The sequence below is a fragment of the Mytilus californianus genome, unplaced genomic scaffold, assembly GCF_021869535.1.
Source record: "Mytilus californianus isolate M0D057914Y unplaced genomic scaffold, xbMytCali1.0.p SCAF_1, whole genome shotgun sequence".
NCBI classification, from domain to species: Eukaryota; Metazoa; Mollusca; class Bivalvia; order Mytilida; family Mytilidae; genus Mytilus; species Mytilus californianus.
In genome coordinates, this window is record NW_026262581.1 from 103,401,069 (window position 1) to 103,422,089 (window position 21,021).

At 32.1% G+C, this 21,021-nt stretch overlaps 1 protein-coding gene across 1 annotated transcript; it reads left to right on the forward strand.

The window, feature by feature from the left end:
* Nucleotides 1-1,446: 1,446 nt before the first annotated feature.
* LOC127728445 (E3 SUMO-protein ligase ZNF451-like) lies at nucleotides 1,447-19,617 on the forward strand. The gene is made up of 9 exons (XM_052235811.1): nucleotides 1,447-1,743; nucleotides 4,346-4,472; nucleotides 5,466-5,768; nucleotides 6,464-7,014; nucleotides 7,570-7,744; nucleotides 11,406-11,614; nucleotides 14,000-14,733; nucleotides 15,717-15,816; nucleotides 16,842-19,617. Exons 2-9 carry the CDS (start codon nucleotides 4,355-4,357, stop codon nucleotides 17,031-17,033), a joined length of 2,382 nt encoding a protein of 793 aa, XP_052091771.1. The 5' UTR covers nucleotides 1,447-1,743; nucleotides 4,346-4,354; the 3' UTR covers nucleotides 17,034-19,617.
* The last annotated feature ends 1,404 nt before the right edge of the window (nucleotides 19,618-21,021 follow it).

Genomic DNA, 21,021 nt, shown 5'->3' on the forward strand with positions numbered 1-21,021 from the left:
CAGCAAATACGACATGGGGGTAAAATTGTTAATCAGGTCAAGATCTATCTGCCCTGAAATTTTCAGATGAATCGGATAATCCGTTGTTAGGTTGCTGCCCCTGAATAGGTAATTTTAAGGAAATTTTGTTGTTTTTGGTTATTATCTTGAATATTATTATAGATAGAGATAAACTGTAAACAGCAATAATGTACAGCAAAGTAAGATCTACAAGTAAGTCAAATTGACCAAAATTGTCAGTAGACCCCTTAAGGAGTTATTGCCCTTTATAGTCAATTTTTAACAATTTTTCGTAAATTTTTGTAATCTTCTACAAAAATCTTCTTCTCTGAAACTACTGAGACAAATTTAACCATACTTGGCCATAATCATTATTAGGGTATCTAGTTTAAAAAATTTGTCCGATGACCCCGCCTTCCAACCATCATGGCCGACTTGGTTAAAAATAGAACATGGGGGTAAAATGCAGTTTTTGGTTTATATCTCTGAAACTAAAGCATTTAGAGCAAATCTGACTGGTGTCAAAAATGTTCACCAGATTTAGATTTATCTGCCCTGAAATTTTCAGACAAATCCGACAACCAGTTGTTGGGTTGCTGCCCCTGAGTTAGTAATTTTACAGAAATTTTGCAGTTTTTTGTTATTATCTTAGATATCATTATAATATCTAATATCTAATACTATTAATTATGATTTTAACCTTATTTTACATGATTTCCAAAGCATCAGTAAATACAGGTGAGCGACACAGGCTCTTGAGAGCCTCTAGTGTTAATACTAGGAAGTGCAGTCTAAAATTTTACATGCATAATGAAGAAAAAGAGTGAAACCTCTATTAAGCAGTCACTGATAGGAAATACCAAGACTGACTTCTCAATCTTAAGAGATTACCTTCTTAAACATGTTAAAGGAGGTTCCAAATTCAAACACAGTACAACTAAAGTATACTGAAAGGGATTAAATTTTGAATTTGAATTATCACAATGGTTAATAATCAGTTAAAATGCAATCTATGAAAATGTACAAATACAAGTGGATTAGTTTTTTTAGAGGAATATATTGAGAAATGACTTTTAATTGTTTCAAGTTTAACTATGTTATCATCATTTCTGCAATGTTAAAACACTTCTTAAAGGTTTAACGAAGTCTCCTGATAAAACTAAAAAAAATCCACATTGTAATTTGTATATGCATGATATGAGAGGCCACACAAATTAGTCAGACCATTGGTAGAAAGAATCATTTAAACTGAAAAAATAAATAGTAAATAATATATCATGTGTGCTGAAAGATGGAAGAACAATTCCAAGTTTAAATATATTATTTTTGTTTTCTATTTATGACATAACAATAGCAGGTATGGTAAGAGATTATGCAAAATATTCAGAAGTTTTTGGCAAGTGAAACCCTCTATATTGTTTACAAAGATTACATAGTGTATTTTAGTTACCTGACATGTTGTTTTTCAATAATTTTTATAAAATTTTAAGATTGGACAAAAATGCTGTAAATATTGTTAAATTCTATTATGCTTTGAGATTTCAGGTGCTAAAAAAAGATAATGAACTTTTATTAAGAAAAACAATGTGAATTAAGTTCTTTGACAAATCTTCTTTTAAAAATTTCAGTTTAACTTAGATTTGTTCTTTTATTTATTTTCAGGAAGCATCTCCACTGAGGACAGGGTTGCTAGGTTCAATAGATGCAGTCTTTGAGCAGAATAGACAAGAGGATGAAAGAAGGGTAAACTCAAATTTTATATGATTTGTAAGAATAAGAGTTAAAAATTTATCCGTAAACAAATAATAAAAAAGATCTCCTGCTGTATACCTAAAATAAAATATGATTTTAGATGACATTATCTCAACCTTTTTTATTGCCTGATATGCATCCCCATATGAGAATTATTAGACAAGTCTGTGTTGAAAATGTTTGATGCAATTTAAAGAAGTTTGCATACTAGTAATTAGGTTTGTCATAAAATTTTGTGAAAGTCAAACTAGAACATCCTTTTATATCCTTAATAATATTTACAGGTAAACCATAAATTTAGCAGCACCAAAAAGGGCTGATTTCTTGCTATGCACTAAAATTTTAATTTAGTATCTTTTCTAGCCTAAGTGAGTTAGAAGCAATTTAGTCAACAAAACAGTGTATCTTAACTAACGGGTTTAAATGGTTTGTAATAACTTAGTATAAATAATTTTGAGGTATTATTCCTAATATTGACAATTCTTTCAATATAGTTATAATTTGTATGTGTAACACATCAATTTTCATTTTTAGAAAAGCATTTTATCTGTACCACACCTTGTGATAAGCAGGCCTAGATTGTCTCAATAGCTCTCATACTTTGAAAAAAAAACCTTTTCCATTAAGTTTATGGATTAGATTGATATCAAGTAACTGTAAACAAAGAACCCTTAACCTCAGTTATGTTTCCTTTAATCAACTCAGAAACGACTTTGGTCAATTGTTCCATAACTTTTAGTCCAGTTTTCTCTATAAGTTGACTGCTAACTTGAACGATCACTTTTCTTTGATGAAATATCTACATGTCCTTAACTCTAGAAATGACTGCAAATTCACACATCTCTCATTGCTTCTAATCTTTCTCAATCATTTTACTCATGGTATTTTTACATAAAAGTAATAAAGAAATCCTGATTATTGTTTACATTCAGGCAGCATGAAGGTTAATTTTGTGTACCTCCATATGTGAAGTATGGGGTCCAGATAGAACTATTATATATCATGTTTTAATTAAGTTTTTCTCCAATTTTAAATTTACACAATTTATTTTGTCACCAGTTGTATATAACTACTTTCTCATTCCAGAAGCTACCCGGGTAATTGCTTTTATCGAAATAAATAAGTACATTTTTGTCGAGCCTGCGACTTTTGTCGCAGAAAGCTCGACATAGGGATAGTGATCCGGCGGCGGCTACGGCGGCGGCGGCGTTAGCTAACTTCTTAAAAGCTTTATATTTTAGAAGCTAGAAGACCTGGATGCTTCATACTTTGTATATAGATGCCTTATGTTACGAAGTTTCCGTCTGTCATATGTCCAATGTCCTTGACCTCATTTTCATGGTTCAGTGACTACTTGAAAAAAAAGTCAACATTTTTTGTAATGTTAATTTCTTTCTTATTATGAGTAATAGGATAACTATATTTAGTATGTGCGTACCTTGCAAGGTCCTCATGCCCGTCAGACAATTTTCATTTGACCTCGACCTCATTTCATGGATCAGTGAACCAGGTTAAGTTTTCGTGGTCAAGTCCATATATCAGATACTATAAGCAGTAGGTCTACTATATTTGGTATATGGAATGATTGTAAGGTGTACATGTCCAACTGGTAGGTGTCATCTGACCTTGACCTCATTTTCATGGTTCAGTGGTCAAAGTTAAGTTTTTGAGTTTTGGTCTTTTTTTCTATTACTGTATGCAATAGGTCAACTGTAAATGGTGTATGGAATGATTGTAAGGTGTACATGTCTAGCTGGCAGGTGTCATCTGACCTTGACCTCATTTTCATGGTTCAGTAGTCAAAGTTAAGTTTTTGAGTTTTGGTCTTTTTTTCTAATACTATATGTAATAGTTCAACTATATTTGGTGTATGGAAATATTTTATGATCTATATGTCAGTCACGCAGGTTTTATTTGACCTTGACCTCATTTTCAAGGTTCATTGCTCAGTGTTAAGTTTTTGTGTTTTGGTCTGTTTTTCTTATACTGTATGCAATAGGTCTACTATATTTGGTGTATGGAATGATTGTAAGGTGTACATGTCTAGCTGGCAGGTGTCATCTAACCTTGACCTCATTTTCATGGATTTGTGGTCAAAGTTAAGTTTTTGAGTTTTGGTCTTTTTTTCTAATACTATATGCAATAGTTCAACTATATTTGGTGTATGGAAATATTTTATGATCTATATGTCAGTCAGGCAGGTTTTATTTGACCTTGACCTCATTTTCAAGGTTCATTGCTCAGTGTTAAGATTTTGTGTTTTGGTCTGTTTTTCTTAAACTATAAACAATAGGTCAACTATATTTGTTGTATGGAAGAATTGTTAGCTGTACATGCCTGCCTAGCATGGTTCATCTGACCTTGACCTCATTTTCATGGTTCATTGGTCAATGTTTAGTTTACTTGGTTAATGTTAAGTTTATGTGACAGTTGTAATAAAGCTTTATATTTAGGACTATCAACATAATATAAATGATTAGTAAAGAAGGCGAGACATTTCAGCGTGTGCACTCTTGTTCAAATTAAGACAGTCATCTAAAATTAATGAAATGTTAATTTATTAGTTACAGAAAATGCATTTTTCTTTATTTAGAAAAGTAAGATGAGAGACCAAAGAGAAGCAGAGTTGGCCCACTCTAGCTATTTGAAGTATAATGCTTCATCAGTACAAGAATTACAAGATGCTAAATGTGTAGTGCAACAATGGGCAAATAAACATTGTAAGTCTTCTTAGTGGAATGTATTTTAATAGCTTCTTAAAAGAGGCAGTAGCACAATTAAGATTTTATATTAAAAGAAAACATCAAAAACCGTCAGTTCCTATCATTTTGAGATTTCCCCATCTATATTAAGACATAGGCTGCAGTATTACCCCAAAAGATATATTAGCCATGTTAACTGCAAGATGTATCCAAAATAATGATTTGAGTCAAATATCTTTTAGAGATAGATGGTTACACGTAATTGATTTTTCCAAAGACGATAGATAAAATGTCAAATTTGGTCATTTTATAACTCATTAATAATTAAATGACATCACAAATGACATTTCTGCACTGCATTCAGTTGCTGTAGCATACATTCAGTCCTTCCATTATTCCAAAATTAACAGGTTTACTCATAAATGATAACACTTCTATGTAAGTGGAATTATAGCCCTTTGATAGAAAATTTCATCAAATTTGCACTTGTCTGGATTGTTTTTAATATGCCTGTAAATATTGTGCCAATTTTTGGTTCATAAATATTTAATGATCAGTTCCTGATCCAATTTGTGTTACCAAAGGACTTACAAATACATTGAATTACAGAACCATTCTGTCATTCATAACGAACTTGCCATTACTGTCATCCCAACACTTCTTAAACTGAATATGATTAAAATATGATTGCCATAAAATCAATTGTATATTAGTTGATAGCAAGAAATTTCAGATATTTTAAACATTCAGCAACGGTTATGTTGTAGCATATAAAGATAATTTTCCACTTGATGGGATTCCATGTCAAAAACTATGTATGTTTGCAGAGGACGCACTGAAGGCAAATACTTGTACGTATTTTTTCTTTTAAAAAAAATTCTTTATTTAACAGAAATTGACAAAAGATTTAATGTCAAAGTATAAGTTAATATCAGCTGTATTTCTATGTTTAAAATAGTTCACCTCATTCATTTCATAATGTTGTGAGATAATTAATATAGGTCTTTTCAGCTAGTAAAAGATTGAACAATCTGAGCAAGGTGGTTGCTGATAAAAGAAGTCCACAAAACAGACCAATTATAACATCAACAAATTCAAGATTTGGAACTATTTTGTATTCAACTGACAACAGTGGCACCAATTCAATGACAAAGCAAAACAAACAGGATACAAGATCACCATTAAGGAGGAAGAAAGACTTCATACCAGAATTTTCTGATGAGGATGATGACATTTTGAACCTTAGTGATTCAGGTTTCCCTTGTGTTGACCTCCAAACACCAGACAAGATGGATAGTAGTCCTGTTAGAAAAGGTATCTGCTTCTTTGCAGGGATGACATATCTATTTCAACAGTCTCATTATATTTGTTTGAAACTATAAAATCAAATGTTTCAGGCCTTTTGAATGATAAAAATGATGTATGCTGTGTTATTAGCAGCATTTGATAAACAGGGAGTTTTTGGAAGTCAATACTAGAGAAATTCAATTTGAACAGGATCATTGTTGGTACCCTAGAATTAAAAGTTAAAACTTAAAAGAGAGAATACTGGTAAAAGTGAGAAAAACCAGCTCATATTGTTGAAATAGGAAAAACTAACCCATAAATTCTTTAAAATACTCGAGAGCTATTTTCTTGGATATTATGTGTAGGAAGAATGAAACCTAAAGTTACAATTTATTCTACTGTAAAATTGTCATAATGACTATATCTGGTACGGTGGTTTATAGAGGCAAAGAAAGACCTGTTTCAGAAGTAATAAGACTATGGGAAATTACCTTTTTTGCACACTTAATAAATGATATAGTATGCCATTGGTAGGATATCTATTATTTCATGTATTGTTAACCAACATTATATTTAATGATTTTAATAATAAAAAATTCAAATTGCTTAGGATTCTGAAATAAGGATTTATAGAAATGAAGTGAAGAATTTTATTTTGGATTACCTGTTTCTTCTTCTTGCTTAACCATTTATAACAAAAATATATTATAATTGAATACTAGGTATGAAAATAAACACATTTACGTCACAGTCAGAAACAAAGAGGAGATGTTTTGAATCTTGTATTAATGTTGACCAGCAGTCTAAGAATTTCAAACCATATACAGTGACATCTAGAACAGCAGATTTTATTTCGCTCAACTGCAATAACTCTGCATTGGGAGCAGAAGGACAAAATGTTAACTCTGGGATTAATTCTGATGAAAAGGAAAATGATTTGAGGAGTATTCAACCAAAAAGACCAGATGTGTCTGTAGTTGAGATTTCAGATGAAGAAAACAGTGTTCTAAATATAAGTGACCATGATTTGTCTTCAGCTGACAATTCAAATGAAGCATCACATACCATTTTTCAATCAGTAAGACCAAAAGATAGAAGTCTTGTCAGGTGTCCTGTACTGAATTGTAATGGTATATTTGATTCTAGGGCGTTGTTTGATAGACACATGAATAACTTTGAACATTCTCCAACTGATCCATGGGGTGAATACAGTGAAAATAAGGATGTCTTGAGTGACATTGTAATGTGTCCTGAATGTGGCAAAGTATTTAAGGTAAATAATTAACGTTAGGCAATGAGATATGTTTCAAACATTTGAAGAAAAAAAGTTTTAGGGGTAAAATAAGGACTTTTCTCATACCTCTTCCTTTTCATTAAGTTGTTTCCATATAAAAAAGTATAAAGCTGCTAAATAACAAAAAAAACAGAGTCACTGAAGTATCTAAAGGCCATACGTTGACCTGTTGTTGATAACTAACTTCTACGGGCTCTGGTGGAGAGTTGTCTCATTGGCAATCATACCACATCTTGTTATTTTAACAGATGAATAATGTTTGACATTCTCACAAATGATCAAAGACGGCCACCTTTGATAAAGTTTATACAGGGCCAAAACATTATTGGTAAAAACTGTACTGTTGTTATAAACAAACATTTTAAAAATTATCAGAGCTTACAGTCATAAAACTTTTGTTAATCATACTCAGACTCGGGAATCAACCAATCAAAATACTGGATTTAATGTTTTGAACACAAATTTTGTACTCCTAGTACTGAGTAAAGTTTCTGACTTGCAGGGCAGTGAAGTAAGTTATGCATTTCATTTCAGCAAAGAGAAGCCTGTGTACAGCATATAAAAGATAAAAAGCATGTTTATCCACTTACTCCTCTACCAGTCCAAGGATACCTCTGTTATTCATGTCTCATGTTATTTCCTACAGACGAGGAATGTGCATCTCACATAACAACACTCAAACATAACTCTACAGCTTTTCCATTTTCTGGTAAATATTTAATGTTTTCTTCAGTTTATAGTCTTGATTTGCATTGTATACAATAGTCAAATTTACGAACCAAAAAAATGAATTGCAGACTAAATAATGTTTATACCTTTTAACCTGTTAGGTTCGATCCCGTCACCACTTTGTTTTTGCTAGGATATATACTCAAGCATAGATATTCAACTGTTTGTACTTTTTCACAATCAGCTGATTATTGATTTTCTGCGTGACAAGTTCAAGGTAAAAAGCCGAGTGTTGACTGATACAGGAAATAAAGTCTGAGAACACCCCCCCCCCCCCCCCAAAAAAAAAAAAAACCAAACAAGATGGATAATCTCCAAACAGTTTTATAATTCTTTCGCCAAATGTTTTTGCAAATGATGATTATTTTTTTTCGCCACAACTTTTTGTTCTTCACAAAAGGTGAAAATGTCGACTGCCAGCAGAATCCTCGAATGGGAGTACAAATAACACATCGTGTATTCTTTTGACATACTCTTTTCATAACTGTATGTACATGTAATGACTCCCAAATGATTTAATTCATTATTTAATGACTTTTTAGCAAAGCCAATCCCTAATTTTGATGTACAAAATAAATGTATAATATATGTTTGTGCACATGTTCTCCTTTTTGTCGAGCCTGCGACTTTTGTCGCAGAAAGCTCGACATAGGGATAGTGATCCGGCGGCGGCTACGGTGGTGACGGCGTTAGCTAACTTCTTAAAAGCTTTATATTTTAGAAGGTGGAAGACTTTGTTTATAGATGCCTTATGTTACGAAGTTTCAATCTGTCACATGTCCATTGTCCTTGACCTCATTTTAATGGTTCAGTGACTACTTGAAAAAAAAGTTCAGATTTTTTGTAATGTTAATTTCTCTCTTATTATGAGTAATAGGATAACTATATTTGGTATGTGCGTACCTTGCAAGGTCCTCATGCTCGTCAGACAGTTTTCACTTGATCTCGACCTTGTTTCATGGATCAGTGAACAAGGTTAAGTTTTGGTGGTCAAGTCCATATCTCAGATACTAGAAGCAATAGGTCTAGCATATTTGGTGTATGGAAGGACTGTAATGTGTACATGTCCAAATGGCAGGTGTCATCTGACCTTGACCTCAATTTCATGGTTCAGTGGTTATAGTTAAGTTTTTGTGTTTTGGTCTGTTTTTCTTATACTGTATGCAACAGGTCTACTATATTTGGTGTATGGAATGATTGTAAGGTGTACATGTCTAGCTGGCAGGTGTCTTCTGACCTTGACCTCATTTTCATGGTTCAGTGGTCAAGGTTAAGTTTTTGAGTTTTGGTCTTTTTTTCTAATACTACATGCAATAGGTCAACTATATTTGGTGTATGGAAATATTTTATGATGTACATGTCAGTCTTGCAGGTTTTATTTGACCTTGACCTCATTTTCACGGTTCATTGCTCAGTGTTAAGTTTTTGTGTTTTGGTCTGTTTTTCTAATACTATAAGCAATAGGTCAACTATATTTGTTGTATGGAAGGATTGCAAGCTGTACATGTCTGTTTTCATGGTTCATCTGACCTTGATCTCATTTTCATGGTTCATTGGTCAATGTTTAGTTTTCTTGGTTAAGTCTGTTTCTTGTATACTATAAGCAATAAGTCAACTATATTTGGTGTATGGAATGATTGTAAGGTGTACATGTATATCTGGCTTGATTTATCTGACCTTGACCTCATTTTCTTGGATCATGTTAAGTTTATGTGATAGTAAAACTTTATATTTAGGACTATCAATTGCAACATAATATCAATGATTAGTAAAGAAGGCGAGACATTTCAGCCTGTGCACTCTTGTTTAAACTAGTACAAGATTAGATTGTAAAACAGGAATTAAATTCATGCGTAATTACACAAGTTAAACAATCATCAGTCTTAAAAGTATCAAATTAATTCTATGATTAAATTCCTCTTTAGGTAGTCAGGAAAATACCATAATAGAATATCCAGATTCGTTCTTAATTTATAATTGAGTTAAAACGTAGTCAGTTTTATTGTTTCAGAATAAAAAAAGTGTGGATTATTCCTGGCAAATTTGCAATTTGTGGTCATAAAAATCCATGAAATATTTTAAACTGTTGTCTTCCTCAAATCTTTTGACATCTATCTGTAAGTCTGTCTGTCCTGTATCCAGTTAAGATCAACTTGGAAATGAGTCCACTGTTTCATAATGAAGTTAACATTTACACCTATGCTTAGGAACTAATTTGTTTTATACTACTTTCCAGTATTTTCTTTTTTGACCGGCCCCAATTTGATGGTGTTACATCTTACAAAGTCTGTCCAAATTATTTTTGCAAAGAATTTCGCTCAAACCGGTGCTAGGGGCTGTCTTAAACTTGCAGTGAGGTGAGAGTTTTTTTGCTTTGTGTTGAAGGCCTCACTGTGACTTTCAGATGAAGAACAGCTATAAAAGTGCATGTTCCTTTGCTTTTTGTGTGCTTTTTTGCAGTGCATTTACTGATTTTGTGTCATGGATGGATATCCCATATCCTTTGTTTTTCTGTTTACTATATTTCCAAAATGTAAGTTTTGACCCAGATTTTACGGTTCACTGAACGTGGAAATTAGATTTGTTGAAGTTTTGTTTTTAAGGTAGTTTCAGGTCACTTTAACTTGATAGTTAGAACACTTGTTCGTAATTAAGTCTTAAGGTGATCTGTAAAATATGTATGCCAAATTAGGGTTTTGACCAAGATTTCATGATTGAAAGAAAACGGAGATGTGATAATGTGAGCTGAGCATGGTGTTCCTATATACACATATTCTTGTTTGAAACTATAATGGCTGCATGATAACAGATAAAAATTTCTGAAAAAGAAGTATTAAATATTTATTGAAAAATTAGAACCAGTTCTCTTTTAAAGTCATATCTGTTATTCCTGCTCAATATTCCATCTGACTAAAACAAGCATAATATGACTTATTGCATAAACATGATAAAGGTCTTTTTTAAAGGAAATTGAAAAGCAGTACTCAAATGCTGATGAGTGCAAAATTGAAATTGCCTCTTCCTTTATGATGAGGGGCCTCGATGGCCGAGTGGTCTAAGTAGTTCTACTACTGTAATCACTAGCCAGTCAACACTGAGGTTGTGAGTTCAAACCCCGCTCGTGCAGGTGCACTCGACTCCAATCTTAATTGACTAGGATTGTCAGTTTTCCTATCGAAGGTCAGTGGTTTTCTCCGGGGACTTTGGCTTCCACCACTAATAAAAACTGGCCGCCACGAAATAGCCCAAAAGCGGTGCTTAAAAGTGGTGTTAAAACACCAAAAATCAAATCAAATCAAATCCTTTATGATGTTTACAAGATAGGTTATTCATGTTACACAATGTGGTGGGTTGGTTGTTGTTGTTCTTGCCCTGTTGTATATGATTTAAAATCCACTGCATGACCTTGTATTCCATCAAATATAGGTGCCCCAGTGAAATGGCTTGTATATAATTGATCATATTGAAAGCTATTATAGCATTCAAGACTTAGATTTGTGAGGCAAATGAGAACTTTTGAAACAAAAAATATAACAATCCTTTTTTCAAATGCCCCCTATCTATTAAAATGGATTTATGACATTTGATTTACCAAAACTGATTCCCACTTTACAATTAAAATAATTTTCTTTTTCCTTTAGATGACATGAAAGGTTTGTTTACCAAATTTAAAGGAATACCAGTTTCGAAGAAATTTGTAGAAGATTATTATAAAAAGTGTATGTCGGCAGATTTCAGTATTGTTTGTTGTGATTGTGAACTACCTATAAATGGACATAGAGAACTTCAACAGCACTTGGATGAAACAAGACTTAGTCACAGTTTAATGGCACTAACTGAAATAACACTGGTAAATTACCCCAAAAATAATTCTCAAAACTTAGTTAAAAAAGGAAAATTAGGTGGGAGGTTTTCCATTGAGCTATGGTGTGTTGTTTTCTTATCTTACTATTTGTTATGAAATATTAATGTTTAAATATTCTTTCAGTCTTTCAATGGGTAGGCAAATTAACAGTCTGTTTACTATATAGAAAGATTTGATTTGACAATGCATATTATCATATTGTTTCCAGTCAGGCACTTGAGAGATAAAGATGTTCATTGTCCAATCAAATCTTTGTATATTGTAAACAGACTGTTACCCCACCTTTTCATTGAATGTAAGTGTCAATCTTAATAACAATGCTTGAGCAAACAACCAAAGTTAGCAAGCAAGGTATTTAAACTTTTGATCAACATGGAATATTATAATAGCTGTAAATGGCTTCCACCTATGGCTTCCACCTTTGTCTATAGTGTTGCACTATTATTTAACAATATTCATACATAATTCATGTTTGCTAAAACCTATATTTTATGAGAGTTCTGCTTCATATAAGGTTCATTTCACAGAATCTGAGTGTTATATTAATTACCCTTATCCATAATGTTTGATGAGGCCGCAATTAAAAATATCTTTGTTTCCCCTTACCCTACCCACCATTTTGGAAGTGGGTAGGTAGGTAGGCTTTTTTTTTTTTTTTTTTTTTAGAGAAAATCCCTTAAATATATCTAACATACAGGAAAACACAGAAAAACAACAAATTGAACTTTATTGATACTAAAACAACATACTGTATAACGTATAATGCATGACTAGAAGACCTTACAATTTCAGACTAGAAAATGTTTGTAAATATCAATGTCTTTGTGACTTAGAGTAGACCACATATAAATTGAGACACGGTTCTATATCTTTCTTATAGTTTTATTAATTCAATTGAAAATATAAAACCCCAACGAGACTGCTACCTAGTAACATTCGATGCAAAAAATATGTACACTTGTTTTTCATTTAAGGAAATACTAGAAGCCACAAACCGTGATCCAAGCGAGTATGACTACGCCTATTAAGGCTTATTCTAGAAAACTATGAATTTATTTTTAACAATAAACTTTACCATGAAACCTTGGGCGTGCCTATGTGCGGATCAGCATTCGCTGAGTTAGCAGACCTTACAATGTTTGTTAATTCTTGAACACATTTTACAACGCTTTCAACACAGAGAAACAAAATGATAATGATAGTTGAAGTTCACCTACGAATTTTCCTGTAATGAAACAATATTCTTAGACACTGTCATAATTATACAAAGGAGAAAGATTCTTTAATGAAGGCATAGTATGATACAAGACATTAAAACCAATATCAAACCAACTGAAACATATCAATATCTGCACAGACACTGCTCACACCCAAAAAGTGTTTCCATTGAAAGGATTTATCAAGGGTGAAGTATTGAGGTATCTCAGAAACACAAGCAGCAAAACTGATCTTAAAAAAACAGTAAGAAGCTCAAACGAGGATATCAAATATCTGAAATCAACGATTTTTTTTATCAAACACAAAATACAGAAAGGGAAACCTTGCTAACACATCGCCCAGCGAAACGGGAGCAACCGCTAGTAATGTTAACAAAATTCAACCCATCTATACAGAAACTAAAAATATAATAATGAAAAACTGGCATCTTATTTCACAAAACCCTGAATGTGTGACCATATTTAATCATCAGCCCATTATAGCTTATAAAAGACATAAGAACTTACAAGAACTTTTATCAAAGCATTAGCTGGTATAGTCATCTCGACTTTTCACAACACAATATGATGCTGAGCTCGAAAAAAATCAACTACTATTTTATCCAAAGACAACTAGTGTATGGTCCAATATCACATACGAAATGAAACAAAATAGCATAAATAGCATGCCAATATACAACTTATTGGGTCAACCACTGATAAAGGCGAACTCAGGGATTAACCACAAACACGACAGAAACACCGGGCCTAACATTTAAGCTCAAGGGTGAGCTCGGATGCGCAATCGTAACTACTCGGCCATTCTCGCTACGCATTTTGTTATTGGAGGCGTAGCTAGAATGGAATAGTAGTTAAGATTGCTTGGATGCATTTATTTAAAACATTATTCCATTCCAATTTCAGTATCCTTGCATACGTTGTTTACCCTTTGCTGCAAACACACGGGCGACAATGATTTCGCGGAATGTTGAAAATACGGACCATTCAAGGAAACGAAATTAAAAAACGAACTTTTGAGCGAAACGAAAAAAAAAAAAACAACGTGATTTTCGAAAAAAAATATTTCAGTCGGCGGATTTTTAGAGGGTCGGTCGGGTAAGGGGAAACAAACTTAATTTTAATTTTGGCCTGACCTTGTTTTTTTTCTTTTCAGACAGATATTTTTACCAGTTATTTGTATACTCACAAATGTTCAACATGTCATGCAGCTGTGGAAAATCCCAAAATAAATGGTGGATTCCATAGCTGTAATAAAGAAATAGCTGGGAAAATAATGACTGATGGTTGTAACTCATTCAAAGCCTTGGTGCTGGGTCATTGTGTTAGGTTAGAACAGGATGATACCACTGAACTTAAAATTAAAATCAGCGAGGTATCAAACAAAGAAGGCAGAGAAGAACCAATGGAATTGGACCTGCAAACTGTTGGAAATAAGTTGCAGAAATGTGAAAAAATTTTGCCATCTAATCAACTGGCATATTCAAGTGTAAATCCTGGATCTTCTAATGATCTTTCTTATCTATGTGAAAAACCTGGACCATCCAATAATTCAAAGTCCTCTAAAAGAAAATCCGATGAGTTTAACAAGTTTTCAAATCGGTCCAAAAATAATGAAATGGAAGTTGAATCTGAATCAATTCAACCTTCAAAACGAAAAAGAATAAAGAAATATTCAGGTGAAACAAAGACATCAACAAGAATGGATGTTGCCCTAAGTAATTACAGCAGTGTTACTGATCCTGCCTACCTGAAAACAATGGTCAATATCATATTTTTAGATTTAGATAATTGGACTGGGTTTTTCCCAAAGTTACCGAACAGATTGCCTGAAAGGTTCTTTGTGTGGGCATTTTATGGAGGAAACACACATTGGAAGGAGCCATACCAGTAAGTCCTCACAGTTTTCATCTTTATGACCAAGCCAAGATAACAAGATACCAGAAAAAGTCACATTTTACAGTAGAAATGTTTTTTTCTTGACACTTAATAATTGTTTACTATATGTGGTTACCAGCACTTCTGGTTATTGATTTTTGTGACAGGCTATTTTTTATAGACCTTGCAATTGTTCACTGAACTACTTTCATTACAATATAAAAAAAACAGGCAGATTTTATTTGGTTTGATTCCTTTCAATGGAATATACTACACTACAATAGCGAACTTAGAATCTCATGGAATTTTTTCACAACAAAAAGTTCAAACAAAGCATTATTCAGGTTAAATGCATTTCCTCTATCTTCTTTTAATGTTGGATATTGAAAAAAATGTGTCAATCCTATGATCAATTTTGTGAATAATGTTTACGTGTAATACTATTTGGTTTGTAACTACTAGCCTTTTTTTTTACATAAATAGCTTTCTGTTGTTTTAATGAAATTGCAGGGAACAGGTGACTTTACCTTAAAGTACACAAGGAAATATATTTTGAAATTGGTGTTGTTCAAAAGAAATTGCTTATCATTATACATCATAATTCACAACCATGTGCTTAAGTAATTGAATGAATTAAAAGTAGGTTGATATTTACTGATTACTAATAGATAATTATAGCCTGTAATCATTTTAGAGACCTGCTTTAATAGTTCATTTTAAGAAAAGGCAAGGTGCTCTTGGTTACATTAGAGTTGTTTGCAACTAGCTAAAAGTTGATTGTTTTCTCCAGCTTCCTAGTTTTAGATAATTCTATCAGTTTTGAAACTAGAAAAAGTAATTCAAATAGGTTCGTCTAAACCAGTTATTGTTTTTGTTAAGCCTATTATGTCTAACTATCAAAGTATTTTTATAGATATAGTAATTTTGTTTTTTTATGCTGTTTCACCATTAAAGTGAATGATTCTGACAAGCATGTAACATGATTTACTTATCAGGTGTGGAGCATATGAATATCAAGTACGTGAAAACCGTTTCTATCTTCATGATCGTTGTGGAACAAGAAAAGATGCTGCAGACTTTGCCATATGTTTAACGGTAATTGATATATTTCATATATACTACTCAAAAAAAGTTTAGCCTCACAACTTCTAACTGAAAAGAAAGTAAAACAAAATCTCAATTTATCTTTCAAGTTTATGTTTTCTTCATCTTCAATCATTTGCGTATTCAAAAATACTACAGTTATGTTGACAAAATTTCAAAGACAGCTACACTGTGACTGTCACAATTTTAACATATTTTGTCACATGGTCTAGTTACAACACACAAAATTGATGAAGTGCTGAATCTGATGGCATAATTGATTTCATATGAACAGAAACTAACATTTCCTTTGTCAAATTTTGTTTGAATTGGGAGGGGCACTTTTTTATCCCCAAATTTTTATCATAATTTTTTAGTTTTCTTCTTTAATCAATTCAACATCCAGAAATGTTGTTACTTTCAGATCATTTTGAGCATATTGTTTTTTTAAAGATATGAGCCCTCAAAGTTTGACCCCCATTAGATCTAAATTCCATGGATGTCTTGCAAACCTTTCTTAGAGTAGTATTATTATTATTATCACTGAACTAGTATACATATTTGTTTAGGGGCCAGCTGAAGGTCGCCTCCGGCTGCGGGAGTTTCTCACTGCATTGAAGACCCATTGGTGGCCTTCGGCTGTTGTCTGCTCTATGGTCGGGTTGTTGTCTCTTTGACACATTCCCCATTTCCATTCTCAATTTTATGATAGAAGCAGTAAAGTATAATTCATGAAAATGAAATAGGTTTTTCTTGCTATTGGCAGTTTATAATTTGTTAGAATTAATACTCTGTTAAGTAATATCTTGCTTGACATTTTAAATTGGTGTTTGATCAGTGAAGATGCTACATATCATGTCCTGTATAGATTTTTGTTCATCAGACATTTCAGACCATCTGGAAAAAATAAAATTTCCACTGAGATGACCTTTTCTGAGAAGAAAATTTTTTTATTGAAAGTTTGAAACTTTAACTGTTATTCTAAGGAAGAAAAGACTCTTGGAATTGCTTTCTTTTAATTTTTTTTTACTTTCTAGGTTGGTCAAATGGACATGGTGTTACCACCGACTGTCCATTTCACAATACTTTCTGGGGATAAAGGATTTATGGAGATAGAAAGACAGATGAAAAGTTCAAAGCGTAAGGCAGTGGTCATAGATCCACATGAGGCAATGAAAATGTCAAACCATGTTCTATATACTATGCTAGTGAGTGTAGGGGAAACATGAAGAATGTGTTTAAAGCTACAATTGTTATCCAAGCAGTATTAAGCATGGTGGTAATGATAAGTGATGGCTAATTAAAGATGAACAAATTGTGAATACGCTTACTTGGAATTAAAAAAAAAGAACATGAGCCTTCAATGACAATATAAAGGTTATGAAAAATGTACCTTTATATCTGAAAAAGCAGCAGGTGGCAGTACACCAATTATACAGGCATTAAAATAAAATAAGCAGTTGTGTTTTATAAAAAACATAAATTTGCTTTTCTGATGTTAAAGCTGGCAATGCCTGTTTGAAAAAGCCTGAAGAATCAATAGAATATGGTCTTTTCAGGATTTAGTTTGGTAATAAAAACAGTGAGTTTGCATTTGAATATCATTCAAACAATGATAACGATAAATATCTTTCAAAGTTTAAAAAAGTTTTTTAAAAATTGTAAGTTTCTTCTTGCTTAAATTATACATACATAAACTTATTTTACATGTAGTATGGTTCACTTAGAAAATATAGAGTTTCATTTTGTAATTTTTATTATACTTAAGTTTTTTTCATTGGAGAAAATGGAAGTTTTGTGTCAAAAACTATTAGAAAAAGAAAGTTATTCAATAAATTGTATTTCTCAGTTGCTTATATTCTCAGCAGGTATAGTTGATTGAAAATTATGTTTTACAAGTGTGTTAGCTAAAACTGCAATACTTAACTCTCATTTCAGTATGAATTGGCCAAAGACATTTTAAAGGAAAAAGTCGGGACAATTTACCCCCAAAGTTTAACCCATATTAGCTCCAGATTTTTAACAAGTTTTAGCAAAAACTAAAATTATCAAATCTATTAGACAGAAAGAAAAATAATAATTTTCACCCATTTACAATATGAAATAGTTGAATGACAAATTTAAATGCCATATTCCTTAAAGGGGCATTAGCTGTCAAATTCTGTTCACTGATTTGACTCAGATTCTCATATTTGATTTATAACATACTAAAATGTATATCCAAATAATAAAAAGTCTAAAATAAACAATTTACAATGCTTGGACTAGATACTATGTATCAGCATTTCATGTGTATTAGTCTAGACGCCATCTTATTAACCATCAACGTGACCTCTGAAGGCTACCGACTGTCATATAACCCAATATAAACATAAACATAGATATAAATAGATAGCGAACTTGTGAAATTGGATTTTTCTAGGTCTGTTTGATTTCATATTATAGGTTTGAAAAATATGTTAATCATCGTTTTTACCTGTATAAGAATGAGTTTGTGTGGATCGAATCAGTCAATCAAATGATTTACCCTTGTTTCACTTTCAATGTTGACATTATTGTCCTTTTAATAGCTGAACACGCCTAGTTGATGCATAATCCATCTCTAGCTAAGGGGTTCAATTGAAGTTCACATGAATACGGATTTAATGAGGTCGAATTATTCACTTGCAAGTGAATAATTCATTAGCGTTGTTTCTTTGCTTATTTTGACAAAACTGAACCAAACTGGCTGCTCAAAGCGAATTATTATACAAAATGTATCACTATTTCACTTTCATTAATGATTGAACAAAAAAAAATCATATTTTATTTTTTTCTATATCTTGTAGCTAATGCCCCTTTAAGAAACAACACAAGAAGACTGATTACTTTACATAATGATTAATTAAAATGTCTTTTAAACTATCTTTTTCTGATCTCAATTATTACAAAACTATTCTTGTTCAAAATTTATATTCCAGTGATAGTACATAATGGGATCTTAATATATTCCCTCCTAAATATCAACCATAGAATTGCAGTAAGAACTGTCCTTTCTCTTACTTGATTTCTTAGTCTCTTAATATTTTGTTGTTCTGAACACGAAATCTGCCGCATATAGCACCTTCTTTTCTTTGATTGGTTATAACAACATTTATTTCTAAGTTAAACCAAACAAACATGAGTATTATTAATGAATATAACACTTTATAAATTTGGTACGCTCTAAGCTTCTTTCTGGATTTTCCTGCATCAGGAACACTAAAAACCAAAAATTGGAAAGTTAAGGATGTACAAGAACTTAAATATGTGCGGAGCAAAGGGGACTTTCAAAAAATAGACAAATCCATCTATAGTCAACTACCTATATGGTCAACTAAGTTCTTAATAATTTCTTTATTTATAAACAGAGAACATAAGAAAAGAATGTTATAAATCATGTCAGTACCAATGCATTGACTATTAGGCTGATGATACCTTGGTAAGATATCAATACAAGGCCATGGCTATCAGACATGCAGGTTAAAAGATTAATCTAGCTCTAAAATGGGCTATAGTGTTGGCTCGTAAATGTTCCCTTGAAGTTCTGAATTTTCCTGAAAAAATGTCATTCATACCTATGCATATTGATATTTGTGTGAGTTTTGTTTTTTCAAAATGTGCAATTATAGTGCTAATCTTATCATTTAAAACCAAATCAATAAAATTTTTTATGACAAAGTTTTCCTGGTCAAAACAATATATTTCTTTCAGCATTATGTTGTTGCTAACATATGTCTTTTTTCTGGACCTATACTTAGACATAATGAAATGATAATAAAACCAAAGAAACAGTGCTTTAGTTGTTGTTCTTCTGTACTTTTGATTTAATGAGTGTCAACATATACATGTATCCAGTTATATGGGAATCAGCCTATTTGTCTTTCCATCTATCGATGTCTATTATCTGTATGAAACTAAATTTTGTGTCTTTTATTAAATTTATACAAAACCTTTGCAATTACAGATTATGTATCACATAGGATTTTTATACCCCCATCTGAAGGAATACACGGAATAAGATTTATAATCAAAACTTGTCTGATTAGAAAAGAAAATTTTTTGCGATAATTTTGTATCTTTTAAATCCCTTATGATGGTCATGATAATGCTAATTTTGTTCTCATCAGTTCTTAATGTAAATATAAAAACAATTATAGAAAATTGCCAAAATATAATGAAAGAGACCAGATGAAAATTTATCCATTGAGATTCACTTTAAACCTGAAGTGTTTGGATGCATCATGGGTGATAAAATATATGAAATATATGAAGTAGAAAAAAGTGTATAGTTTATAATTTATCTACAGATCAAGAAGGAACATTTATCAACATGCATCAGATTTATATGGTTAATCCCTTATGATTCGCAACACTAATAAATTTAAAGCATGTTTCACAACTTGTTCTTTTAAGGTCAAATTCTAATTGGCAATGGTTTATGATAAAACTGTCCAGCTGAATTAGGTGTCCTAATGTTATTTCTTTCAATTGAAAATAAAGGTAAACCATATTCAGTTTTGATAATGTTTTATACCAGAAAGAAATTCAAACATATGAAAATGAAGTATGTAAAGAAATAAAGAAGTCTGTGTTGCCATGGCCACATGTTAATCTACAACTCTTTGAAAACAGCTTGACAGAACTACACTGGAGAACCTTTCTTGGATCATTTCTTTAGCCTTTCATTATTATGGTTGTTCATATCTCACTTTGATAATCTGCCACTCATTGAAATAGTAGACAGAATTCCACCAAATTTGCAGATTATTCTACAGGACACAAAATTGTGCACTGTCATTTCAATTTTTTCTCGCTCACGACGAAAGTCGTGGAAAGCGAGACATAGGGGTTGCTTTTCCGGCGATGATGGCATCAACAATTGTTAAGTTTTGAGCTCAAGTTAGTTTGATAGGAACTACTTGTGACAGATCAGTGATATTTAATATAAAGTTGCATTACTATCAATACATATCAATTTGACGACTATTTGAGGCCCTGCACCCTAGGACATGGTCCAGTGACTTTGAATTAATTAGCAATTTTCAAAGTTAAGTTTTCTGCTTAAGTCAGTTTGATAAGAACTACTTGTGATAGATCAATGATATTTTATAGGAAGTTGCATTACTACCAGTTCATATCAGTTTGTTGACTATTTTGAGGCTCTGTCCCCTAGGACATTGGATTATCTTTCTAGTC

Excerpts from the sequence above, each read along its gene's own strand:
- LOC127728445 (XM_052235811.1), top strand. The coding sequence starts at position 4,355 with ATGAGAGACCAAAGAGAAGCAGAGTTGGCCCACTCTAGCTATTTGAAG. Across the intron at positions 7,015-7,569 it reads AATGTGGCAAAGTATTTAAG|CAAAGAGAAGCCTGTGTACA; the intron begins GTAAATAATTAA and ends ATTTCATTTCAG. Across the intron at positions 15,817-16,841 it reads ACTTTGCCATATGTTTAACG|GTTGGTCAAATGGACATGGT; the intron begins GTAATTGATATA and ends TTTACTTTCTAG.